This window comes from Molothrus ater, chromosome 11 (assembly GCF_012460135.2).
Source record: "Molothrus ater isolate BHLD 08-10-18 breed brown headed cowbird chromosome 11, BPBGC_Mater_1.1, whole genome shotgun sequence".
Classification (NCBI taxonomy): domain Eukaryota; kingdom Metazoa; phylum Chordata; class Aves; order Passeriformes; family Icteridae; genus Molothrus; species Molothrus ater.
In genome coordinates, this window is record NC_050488.2 from 9,892,612 (window position 1) to 9,905,241 (window position 12,630).

The window sequence follows — 12,630 nt, forward strand, 5'->3', positions numbered from 1 at the left end:
GCATGTTTTTACAACTGTTTGTAATGTATGTGTCACATGGACTAAGTCTTTCTTGTGAGTCACACTATAACCACAAAACTATGCCTGAGCATTAACTTTTCTTTCTCCCCTACTCCATTTAAATCTGACGTAAAAACTTCTTTGCCTCTTTCCCCATATATGCACCTTCAAAGCATCTTGCCAATACTGAACACATGAAACCCTCAGACAAGAATTAGAACCACCCTTATTTAAATAAACAAAACAAAAAAACCAAAACCTCCATGTTCCTGAAAATTAAAAAAACAAAAATTCACAAACAAAAAAGAAAACCAAAAACCACAAAAACCCACAAACCAACTGAATAGAACCCTTACCTTCACATTCTTATTTGTCTGTTTTTACTAGAGAATTACTGTCATTTTTCCAAAAATATTGCTTCATTTCCTACCAAAAACATCCCTTTAAGAAAAAGCACCTCAATGTTTCTAGTAATCCCACAAATTAGTTCAGCATACACGTTTTACAGAGGTGGAGGCAGATGAAGCCACAATTGCCTTCCCTAAAAATGTTCTCCTTACTCTTATTAACCCCATTCTCTCTATTCCCAACAGTAAATCTCAAGTTGTGAAAAAATTCCCCCCTGCCACAAAGACTTTAAAATCTCCAAGGACCTCTCCAGAAGTGCAGGCAGAGCCTGTGATCTCAGTTCTGACAAGCAGGGATGTGCTACCTGCACAGATCACACATCTGGAAAGCTGATTTAAAAATGGAAGTTCAACAACTTCCACAGAAAGGGTGAGTAGGCAGGAAAAGTGAAGATGAAAACAAAGCAAAGACAAGTAAAGGAAAGACCTGGAAAAAAAACCAAAAACATTTGTAGAATGAAAAAGTGTTTGACCACAATTGTATTTTAGAACTTTTGACTGATCTGTTAGTGCTTTCTGCAAGAAAGAAAAGCAGACACTGAGATTTCTAACCCAGGAATTTTCCACCATTTTGCTACTACTTAGGGAAATACATGCCCAAAAAATATTAACACACCAGAATAAATGATGCTGAACCTCAATCTTAGGTAACAGCTCAGACTCACCAGAGGGCTCAGAACAAGCTGGGGCCTCACTCTGTATCCCTATTTTTGAGAACTTTCTCCACCTCCACCCTTTAAGAGATTAAAGACCTACCTTGGGGTGAAGATATCTAATAACCTCCTCTAGACCCCAACAACAGAGCAGCCCTTGACAAGGCTGGAAAGAAGCATTAATATCAGGGTCCTTGCCACTTTAATGCACTTTGTACACACGACTGCTTTTCCCCAAACAAGAACATCATGCCAGCAACAGAAGAGGAACATTTGAAACAGAAACACATGTTATACAAAACATTACTCTTGTTCAATCACCACTTGACTCCAACTCTCTCCCAAAACCAAATGCAAAATAGTTCACAGTGGGATTCGCTGTTGTATTTGATTTTATTTTACAAAGATCTGCATTTAGACAAAACCAACTGGTGTTGCTCTGCGCTGACTCAAGGCCAAACTGGACATTTATTTTATGTATTGAACACTTATTCTAATCCTTTAGTAAAAATACATACTTTCAAGCTTCCCTTTTTTACTGTGGTTTTGTTTTGAGTGTTTGTGGTATACCTGCATATTCCTCACTCCCTCAAGACTTTAAATTGTTGTCAGCTAATCTCCACCAGCAGGACTGACATCTTCAATTAGGCAAGAAAATACCTCATGAATAATACCCATATTTCAAAAATGAACTTATTCATAACAGTACATATTTTCTTCTTAAGCTACCATTTAAATTTTTGCAGTCCTATGTACTAGATATTGCACATCAGACAAAAACCTCCTCTAGGGACACTTAGCATAATAGTCTATTGAAATTCATCACATAATTAATATTAAGAAAAAGCAATTACAAGACAGTTATTGAAATGAAGAAAACAAAAGCAAATAAGTTAAATGAATACCAAGAAAGAGCAGAAAAACTTCTAGACATTCTGAAGCCCCACACAAAACTTACATGACAAACAATTTCTAACTTGTTTTCCATACCTCTATCCCCTTTCTGCTGAAGAAAAAACCTTGACAGCTGTATATATACACTGGGGTTATTTATTTCCATGAGTTAATCTGTTCTCATGGCTGATTTCTGCCACCTAAACTGCACAAGGATTAAGGCCACCTCTGCTATTCTTCTGCAGAACCTATGACATACCCTACAGACATATATTGAGGGAATATATCTCAAATACAGGTTGCCTAGAGAGGAACAGCTCGACTAGTAAATCTTTCACAAAGACCTGACAGTTTTTAAGTCTACAATTTTAGTACTTAAAAATCTATTAGCTAAAGAGACTCTTTAAAAGGCTATTTGAGCTTTCCTTGCTATTTCTAAAGTGTGAAATGTTTATTTTTGATTATTTATTCATTAGAGGAGAAAGAAAGAGAAGCCAATTTTATGTCATATGCTTTGAAGCCAATCTTTACTCCCATGAAGAGCCTGGGAGTTTGCAGCTTTCATTTCAGACAGTTGCAAATGGAAATCTGTATCTAGGCATTCATATCATGTTCATCACAGCACTATCTGGGCGGCTAAACTAATTATAGCATTCCAGCTGATACTGTAAATATTGGCTCTCTCTGGCATTAACTTTTCCTATTCAAGCTGCACCACCTATTATAACATGAAGTGATGGGAATATTTTAGTAAAAAGATGCATCTCACATTTAGTTTCAGCAATACATGTTATTGTCACAGGCATATGATGACAGATTCAGGTGATGAGCTGAATAAACACTTAAAGAGCAAAGTAAATTCTCACATAATTTTCATGGCAGTATCAGAGAATAAAATCTAGAGAGTTCTCTAAGTGAAGCCCTCTCAGAAACACACAGTACAAGGCATGAAATCCAGAGGACTTCCTATGGTGTTACAGCAATACTTCAAGAAAGTACTCTGGTAATAGAGTAAATACAGATTTCTGAGCAGTTATGCACCAATCCATTTTCTTCTGTCTCTGGGTCATATTTATTTTCAGCAGCATTAGTTAAGCAATGTTTTCAATATTCAGATCCTTTCTTTGCCAGTGGCTAGAACTGAGCAGAACTTTATAACTTACAGACCACAGCTCAGTTAATGTGGCACTTGCTGAGCTGTTCTGCTTCTAAAAAGCCTCATCAAATGAGGAATTGTACTGTGTATGGATGACCAAGGAAGAAGAGAGACATTCCCTCCCTTCATTCTGATTACTGAAATTTTGCCAGAGCCTCCAGCACTTGAATTTGAATATTTAAAACATGAGAGCTCCTCTCTGCCCTAACTAAGCCTTCTAATAAAGTTAAATTCCCAGCAGCAATGCCATGTGAAGGCTGAGTGCACCATACAGGAGGTTACCTTCCCAATTACTATTCAAGCATCCCACTAAGATTCCTGCTCCAACTGTTTGTGGACGTGCATGTGGGTCTGCTTTCCATTAAACTGCACTATTCTACCTGATAAATTAAAACAATTCTAGATAAATTAAAACAATTCTGATAAATTAGAACAATTCTACCTGATAAATTAAAAGAAATAAAAATAAAGTTAATGACCTGGCAGCAGCAATGCTTAAGCAAACAAGTTATGCAAACACAATCCAGCCATCCTTTGCTTTAAGGAGTTACCCTAAAGTTAAACAAAAAGGCATTTGGATGAAACTTGTGACTACTACAGCAATGCCCATTAACATAGTTCCAAACTGATCTTGAACCCCAGGGTACACAAAGCCAAGAACACAACACTTGAGCCCTAGAGCTGCAGTGCTTCAACAGGAAAGATGTTACCTACTAAGTCCCAGGACAACATGTGCCTTTTTGTTCAGCTGCATCCCAGTCACAGCTCAAAATTGCAACAGTAGATGGGAAAATGCAAGAAGAAAAAAGTTTCTTCAATCTATGGTGTAAGTAGAAAAGACCAATCACTTTGAAGAGCAAACTCTGAGACTGGAAAGGAAGCTAGAAATGGACAAAAAAGCACAGGCAGGAGAAAAAGTAGAGTAAGCAGACACAGGAAGTTGAGACAATACAAAAAAATCTAGATGTCAGGAGTAGCTCATTAAATGGTTTGTTTTCCTTTCAACCTCATTTTGGAGTAACAAACCTGCATATTTGTTCATCTTTGTGTGTTGCTACATAAAAGCCAAACTGCTCACTCATGTAGCATGAACAAAACCCATTTCTCCATTTGTGGCACATTTGTGCACTGGGATTTACCATCAGATCCTGCAACCCAGTATGTTAGTAATTCCAAAAGACCTACTGAATACTGAGCATGAGAGACTACACATGGACATCACATCTGCCAGCAGTCTCCAGGAGATCAAAGAGACACTAAAGAGGCAAATGAGTGGGGAGAACTCCTACATGGGGCAGCACCTGCAGTCACCAGTGGAACTACCACACTTCAGTGCCAAGACCAACCTCAGAACAACTCTGCCTGGATCATTTTCCTGTCAGTACAATGGCTCCTTCTTCTTCAGCTCAGTTTCTTTCCCACCTTTTATTTCTGTCACAACTTTCTTCAGCTTTTCTAGCAGTTCTCATGGGACAAAATGTTTACTGAAACCTTGACTTACCTAAGAAAATCAGTCATCATATCAAATAAAATTATGACATTCATATCACGCAGTATTTTCTTCTACTTAGAGTCAAGATCATCTTGCATTATTTTTTCACTTTTAGCCCCACTAAAGAGTGTACCAGTTCTTAGACAGTAACAGCTCTCTGCACTAGCTAACTATTAAGGCAAAATTATCTGCATGGAAATGGCACAAAATAACACACTCCAAATTAATCTTATGCATTAACCAATACCAATAATCACTGCAGTTACCCTGCACAAGTAAGCAATGCCATGGAAATGCTGCAGAAGCTAATTCTACCTTGGAGAGCAATACTGTTTCCAGCAATGCTGCATGTGCACGTGGAGCCTTGATCTCAACAGACATTTTAAGATTATTTAAATAGACAGAAGCAACACAGAAGTTACAAATCTCTTCCTTTTCAGATTCACTGCAGGAAGAAACTCATATGCTTTGCCTTCTAATGGATGAGAAAAATTACCCAATCTTGTACCCAACTGTCTCTATCTGGCAGGGAGCACAGGGTACACCCAGACCTCCAAGAAAAGCTGCAGAAGAATTTCAGTATTTGAAGAGTTAATTGGCCAGCACTGACTAGGCCACTTTTCTGCCTACAGAGATCACATTAGACACACAAGCTCCAGAAATACAGTGTATGGTTTGGATTAGCACTGCTCAGGTTGGCTGCTCTCCCCTGGCTTCCTTCCCTTCTGCTCAGACCAAGGAGAAAAAAATTAAAAGCCCCACAACATATATCTATTATGCATTATCCCTGGTCCTGAATAAAACAAACCTTAATGCACAAAGTCCTTTATCTTGCTCCCTCATTTTACTGTGCCTACATGATACTCAATAAAAAATTGCAAGTGTTTTGAACTAAACATTGTACTTCAGTAACAGGTAGAGAATGAATAGCAACATACAAATCTCTTGCTGAACGTTTTTATTCCTGAGGGCTTTTTTTGTAAGTTTAAAGGTCTAAAGTTAACCACAATTTTGTATGGCTTTTTAATACAAACTTAAAATGGATTTTGTGCTTCACAGTCTTTAGGTTTTGTTGGCTTTTTTTTTTTTTTGAGGGCTTGGTGTTGGTTTGGGTTTTTTTAAAAATGTGAACTAAAACAGAAATAAGAAAAGAAAACCAAACAAACCACACAGTAAAAAGTTACAAAACCATGCTTGAAAATGAGGGAACTGATCTTCAGAAAGAACTCAGCATCTGCTACTCTTATTCTCTTAAGAGATTGAGCCAAAAAGATTTGAGAAGTTTTTATTGCCAGATCTAAATTTCATTCCACAGGCACAGGATCAGATCTTTCATCCTCTACTTAACCACAAAGAACTGTGCAGAGCAATTTTGTTCTTCCAAAACAACTGATAATATCCTAAACGCTCAAAGCAGAGTACTTTCCAGTATAAGCCAAATCCTGCATATTTTGCTTTTAAGTAATGCCACAGCAGATGCAAAACCAGTAGGATTCACACTGATGTTTTCTAGAAAAGAAGAAAATCTCCAAAAAACCATAATCCATGTTTTAGAAGCAGCAGGCAAATAAAAATAAAGATTCACTCTTGTCCTGAATTAAACCCCATGTAAAACATTATGCTTCTACCTTTAATTTATTGCTTTAGGATTTAAGGTTCTTGCATTTTTGCATCCACATCTTTTAATATGCACCAAAAATACCTTTTCACAATTTACCAGCTACATTTAGGTGATTCTTTCTCAACTCAATTCTCTGAACTGCCCTTCTTCACAGCACTCAAATGAAAAGAAAATGTTCAAGGCAAGCAAAATTCCCCACCAGTAGAGGACTTGTTGCATTTGAAAGGGTGTTTATATCAGTATTGAGCAAGAAAAACCCAAGCAGCACAAGAAGAAAGAGATGTAGAAACAGTATTCAGACACAGTCTCAGAATATACAGCAAGGTTTCTCTCCATCTGGAGTGCTAAAAGCAATCAACATTGACTGCAATTCGGAAAGGGAATATTTGGAGGTCCAAAGTGCTCAAAATGGTAAAAGCAAAAACTTCTTTAAGACTGCACTATGAAAGTCCACATACAAATATCTTTGTGATCCAATTCAGTGGAGTTTGATCCAAGTTTATTTTCTGAGACTTAACTGTCCTCTGACAAGGCTTAACTGTGCAACTCTGATTGTGCAAAAGTCCTTAAATAAACTAAAATTAGTTCTTACTACATGTATACACATACTAAAGCTCACTAATCAGAGGTCCTGGGACATCAAACAGATGGAGGTACTTATGTGGACAAAAGTAGATCTCTGTTACATTTTACCAGCTACAATGGTTTGAAGGAAATAGCCTTGCAAATACTATTTGAGTTATTCTATCAGACAGTGGGGAATTTTTTTGTTGTATAAGTCATAAAAGCTACAGAACGTTTGCCAAAATGCAGACCAAGGTTATCTAGCCAACAAAAAAAGCTTAGGAGGAAACATCTCTCTTCATATGGCGAAAGTATATGAAGCCATGAAGCTTCTCAGTATCATGCAAAACTATGCTTCTCTAAAGTTCATAAAGTCAGTATAATTTGACAGTAAATAGGCTCTTGCCAAGACAGAATCACTACTGGATTAAACACTCTCATTTACTAGGAAGCTTGATGAGATAAACAGAAGCAAGTTCCTCACATTTTTCATATCTAAGTCTCACATGAGCTTGTGAAAGTTCACCTGAGTACAGAAACAATCTGTATAACTGCTCTCCAACAGGAGGGGAGCATTTCATAAGTGTGCTTGCAACTTTTGAGACTGAGATGCTCCACACTAAAAATGGCAATTGGCTACTACCAACCTCCAGGATGGTCAAGGTTGGAACTGGTAAGAATATTTCTCTTTCCTTTTAATGAGCTTTATTACACAAGAGACAACTTTTTACAACACAACACCAGATATGCCATTCATATTCAGCAGAGTGAGAATCCCCACATGATCACCTAGAGACAAACATGAATGTAACCACTCAGCAGGAACACAGCTACTCAGCATTCAAGACACTCACAACTTCTGACACATACACAGTAAAAATTGGCAGCACTGGATTTTACCGAGGGTCCAAGTCAGTTATTTACCTCCACCAGCCACTCAGCTTGCATCAATCTGCTCCAGCATTTGTTAGCAATTCATTAAACAGGATAAACAGGAACCTGACTATAAGACAAAGAGAAAAGTTTCTACTTCTTACAATTCCTGAAATAGAGCCACTTCATATTGGGCTGCCACATGTGTGCTCTGGGTCTTGTATACCCACAGCCCTGATCTCAGTAAGGCAATGCTTAGTGCACACTTCCAGGATAACCAGATCCATGAGCTGTGTACATCTCTCTCTGCCTCCTCACCCAATTCAGACTTGACCTTTTCTACAATCTTTCTCACCTGGATAAGGAAGGCAAAAGGTACCTTTCCCCCAGTGAAATGAAAACACTTTTCTTTTTCAGTTAAGTGTGCTATAAAAAGACCCAGCAGCACTGGAGTTTGACATTCATCCTCATTTAAACTGAAATCTCTAAACAACATACACTTTAGATATCAGTAAAATGAAAACAAAACTAAATTGCAAAAAATCATTATTATTCAAATTCCTGTAACTTTTATAAAGCAGAAATAGAAGTGCCACAAGTTGTTGCAGTTTATAAACTCAAAGACTATAGAGATTGAAAGACCACTGAAATAATCTTAAATGACATTCAGAATTCTGCCAACACTATGTTTTTGCTGCAGAAATCCTAGGTTCATGCTCTTCAAGGTGGATTTCAAGTGCTAAGGAGCAAATAGTACTAACTCAATTGGATAGTGAACTGTTTGCTGTGTCAAAGCTTTTTGCCAAACACATATATATAATTTTTCTTTTTGCTATATGGATAATCAACCCCAGATGGCAATTTACATAGGCAAAGCATAAAGGAATCCATGCACTGCTGGTGCTCTCAGCCTCAATCAGAGCCAGCATTGGCATTTGAGAATGTCACTGTTTATTTTTAATTGCTGTGTCCCTCCTTTGTGCAGGTTCAAGCGGTCAAAGATGTCGAAGTCCATTAGTAGAACTGGAAGGTGATGCCACTTCATTTGGTGAGAGGGTTCTTCAAATTTAAAAAAAGCAGCTAGTTTGTAACGTCCCTAAATGTACCAGCTGTCAATCTCAGTTACCATTGGGTCAGGGCAAAAAAAGGTCAGAGAGAGTCATAAACCACAATGTGTTGTGAAATGTGCTTCCTGCGTTACCTTGTACGCCTGAGAAAGGTTTGACCTTTTATAGGTATCCTAACCCAGCTCTGCATGATGCTGGCAGGGGTAAGTACAACACACAGCTCAAACTTACAAACATTGCTTCCTTTTACTGTGCCTTGCTTTCCATACCTGTGCAACATCAAGGTGAATGCCCACAAGTTGCTAGTGCCAAAATACTGAACTCTGCCCAACACTATTATCATCCCGAGGCATGGACACATCTCCCATTTCACACGCAGCAGGGGAAGGTTACATTCATTAACAGCAACTGGAAAAATAACTAAAACTTTGAGGGAAGTAGTTAATGCCATAAGAGCCAAATGACCTGGCTTGTCTTTGCAAATGACATATTCATCTGCTAAGTTGTCTGTCACCTCAGTGACTACTCTCCCAGTCACCTGGGAAGAAAGCCCACTAAAAAAAGTCACACAAAGTCTTTTCCACTGTTGGAAAACATACAAAGTCTATTTCCACTTTTAAACACCAATTCACAAGTTATTTACTACATTTTTGTCATTTCTTCCTTCATATGGATTCTTAAAAAGCGATTTAGTTCTAAACACATTTCTTCAAAACATTCTTGGACTACAGATGAAAAGCAGAATAGTCATTTCCAGATATAATCTAGCGATGCATTCTTTCTTTGCAAGAAATAATTATTCTGCCCTGTCTCCCCCATCTCCTGGAGCACAAAATGACAGGAAGTTTGGCAAATGCTATGCCAAAAAGAAAGCAGTGAACTCGCTACACAAGGCCCTGTTTGGGCAGGAGCCATCTCCATCTCCTTGCACTCCTGACTACTTGTCCCTCTTTGGACCCCAAGCCCAGGCAGGCCCAGGACTGAGAACAGGACACAACAGCAAAGGAAAGAACGCTGCCAAGTGGAAACCAGGAGAGGCTGAAGCTAGAGCTACAATCCCAGCAAGCATACTCCATGCAGGAATTGAAAGCATGGCTCCCAAAATAGGCTGCACACTGTAAATAAGAATATGGGCAGTGAATAACTCAGCTGGGGAAGCAGAAATGTCAGAGTATGTACGGTACAAATCCCTTCTATGCAAAGGACAATAGGATATGAACTAGATAGCCACAGGTATCACTGAAGAGGCTAGCCAGAAATGAATTGTCCACTACCAGCCAAATACCTCAGGTGGAATCAAAATGCTTGATGTAGTCCTTCACTTGTCCAAACAGTACAGTGAAAAATTATAAAACAGCATGCTCACTCAATGAAATAGTAAGGGTCTTATAGTAAAATGACTTGAAGATAATACTGACAGCACCAAAAGAGTCCCATCCAGGCTTGTTAGGCCAGAACTTGCCTGCTCACAGAATGTAATCCGCTCAGTCCACTTTTAAGTGGCAGCTGCAAAATACTCCTCAAGTCTTAATTCATTTTGGGCAATTAATATTAAGGGGAAAATCAAAGCAGTGATAATCAGCACCTGTGAAATAGATTTCACATGTTCCAAGCAGAAAGTCACTTTGTTTTCTTTTAAAAGATTAATATATTTTAAGGAAATGAAATAGTAACAACAGTTGAGCAGCTCAAAGGCCATTGGAAGGTCTCTTTGACTTTCTACTGGCTCTCTGAAGAGCCCAATAGCAGCAAGCCACCTCCTGCATCCCAGCAGTTCTCTCAGAACATGCTGACACAAATTAAAGCCTCAGCAAACAAAGAGAATGTGCATCAAGCATTTCAATGCCCTCTTCTTGTCATTACCTTTGCTTTCAGACATTTCTGGAAGCCTACCCACATGGAATCTTTTGTAGACCTTCTCACTGCAGCATATCTCAAATGAGAGTAACCTCCCTCAAACCTTGTTCAGTCCTTGGGTGCATCCCAGCTTGGAAACATGCCCACTTTGCTCCTCTGAATTTGAAAGTCTAACATGCTATCTAGATCAGTCTTCTCTTCATCCAACTAAATTATTGAGCAGCTAACTTTACTGACTGCCTTATTTAAAAATCACTATGCCTCTTACTGTTATAATCTGGGTTATAATAGAGTACAAAAATAAAAATTGAAAATAATTCAGTAATTTCAGATTAGATGAGAACACTCTCTTCTTTGTTGAGTGTTTCTTTCTATCAGGAAAACCAGGGGAATGAAAATGAGAGACTCACCTTCAGGGCAGGAATCTCCACATTGTCACCAAGGCTAACAGAGCCAGAGAGAATAGTCCCTGTCATCACTGTGCCTTGACCCTTGATAGAGAAACAGTGGTCGACTGCCATAAGGAAGTGTCCTGAGGGGTCTCTTGATGGCAGGTAAGCCTGAGACTTCAAGACCTGAAAAAAAAGATAAAAGCAGCACCATGCCTGGGTGAAAAGTCATGACAGCAACACAGCAGAAGGCAGGCAAGCGGATGATTGATTGAACAAGCTTGCAATTTTACTGATTTCAGGCATCTCCCAATGAGCTTAGAACTCACCAATGTCAAATTAACTGTGTGTGCCATAGGGGAGGTGCACACTTAGCAGCAGGAACAGTTTGATTTTCTGCCTTAGAAAGATTTGGTGCTGCACATTTAGCTTGGTTAGCAAAACCTCACTGGCTATAAAGTTGCTGCCAAACTCAATATAAACACTGCAGCAAAGCAAAGAGGAAAAAAAACTGTACATGTGTCATCTCCCCCTTTTTCCTTCCTCTCCCAAAAGCACAATTTTACAGAGCATTTTGCTACTTCAGCTTTTTTGGATTTTGTGAAAATGAACTTATGTACAGATATTAGTGCCCCATAAAGCCCATTTCTGTCTCCCTCCCAGAAAAACTGTAATACTGGGTTAAGTTTTCAAATTCAACTTCCCCTTCATATTTTTGTTAGTGCTTCTTGAAGGATCAATCCATTCAGAAAAACTATGTAAGTACCATTTTCTAGAGAAATTCTGAGTTTAACATTTCTTTTGTTGACAAATACTATATTACTTAAAATATGTTATCAGACAAAAGATTTTTATTATAGAAAGGAACTAAAGTACTCAATAATGCTTCAAAGGAACTGGTTCACTCCTGTCTCAAATCACTTTTGATACCTCTCTCTGTTACATCACCTGCATATACAATTGGTACTGCCTTTAACATCTGTTTTTAAGGTCAAAAGCTGCAGCCCAAGCCCAGGTTGTAATGGCAGAACAATGGAGAGTCTCTTAGGAAGGACAGAAGGGATAATAGCTCCAAGTTTAATGGCAGGGCTCACACAGCATTTGCCAGCTCATCTAATATTAGGTTTCAGTTGATGAAACAGCTCCAATGAGAGTTTCCTTCAAATGTTTTAACCCTGGAGAACATCCCAGTAAATCTAACAGGAGCCAGATAAAGGCAGAATTAAGTACTTGCATATCTCCTCATCTTTAGAAACTGCTGGGGGTAGATTGGTCCTGGCTAAGTCTGGTCTAAGACACACTACCTTCCATCCCTGTGCCCATCCTGCCTCACACAGCCTGGCAGGTGATGCAGCATTCAGTGCTCAGCAGCCTTGTGGAATATCCTGCCTTTATACAAGCCTGGCTGCCCAGGGCCAGGCATCCCTAGATTTTTGATGATGATGCTGCACCTTAACTTCAGCAATTTTTAAGTACTTTTAACCTGGCAGCATCCAAATCAGAATTTGACTAGTCTTCAAAGAATGATGCCTTTGTTTTGAGACTTTTTTCTGCTATCTTAAATAGCAGTGGCATCCTCCAGGGCAAAGATGTTCCTCTCCCTAAACTAATGACAGAAAGGGTGGCAAGTCTATTGCAAGCTACAAACTGTTCTCAG

At 38.7% G+C, this 12,630-nt stretch overlaps 1 protein-coding gene across 1 annotated transcript in view; it reads right to left on the reverse strand.

Annotated features, from left to right (window-relative positions):
* Positions 1-12,630, reverse strand: part of EEFSEC (eukaryotic elongation factor, selenocysteine-tRNA specific) — a 124,492-nt gene that overhangs the window by 75,704 nt on the left and 36,158 nt on the right. Inside the window, exon 4 of the mRNA XM_036391172.1 lies at positions 10,995-11,159. Coding sequence (XP_036247065.1) covers positions 10,995-11,159 — 165 coding nt within the window. The remainder of the gene's footprint in view (positions 1-10,994; positions 11,160-12,630) is intronic.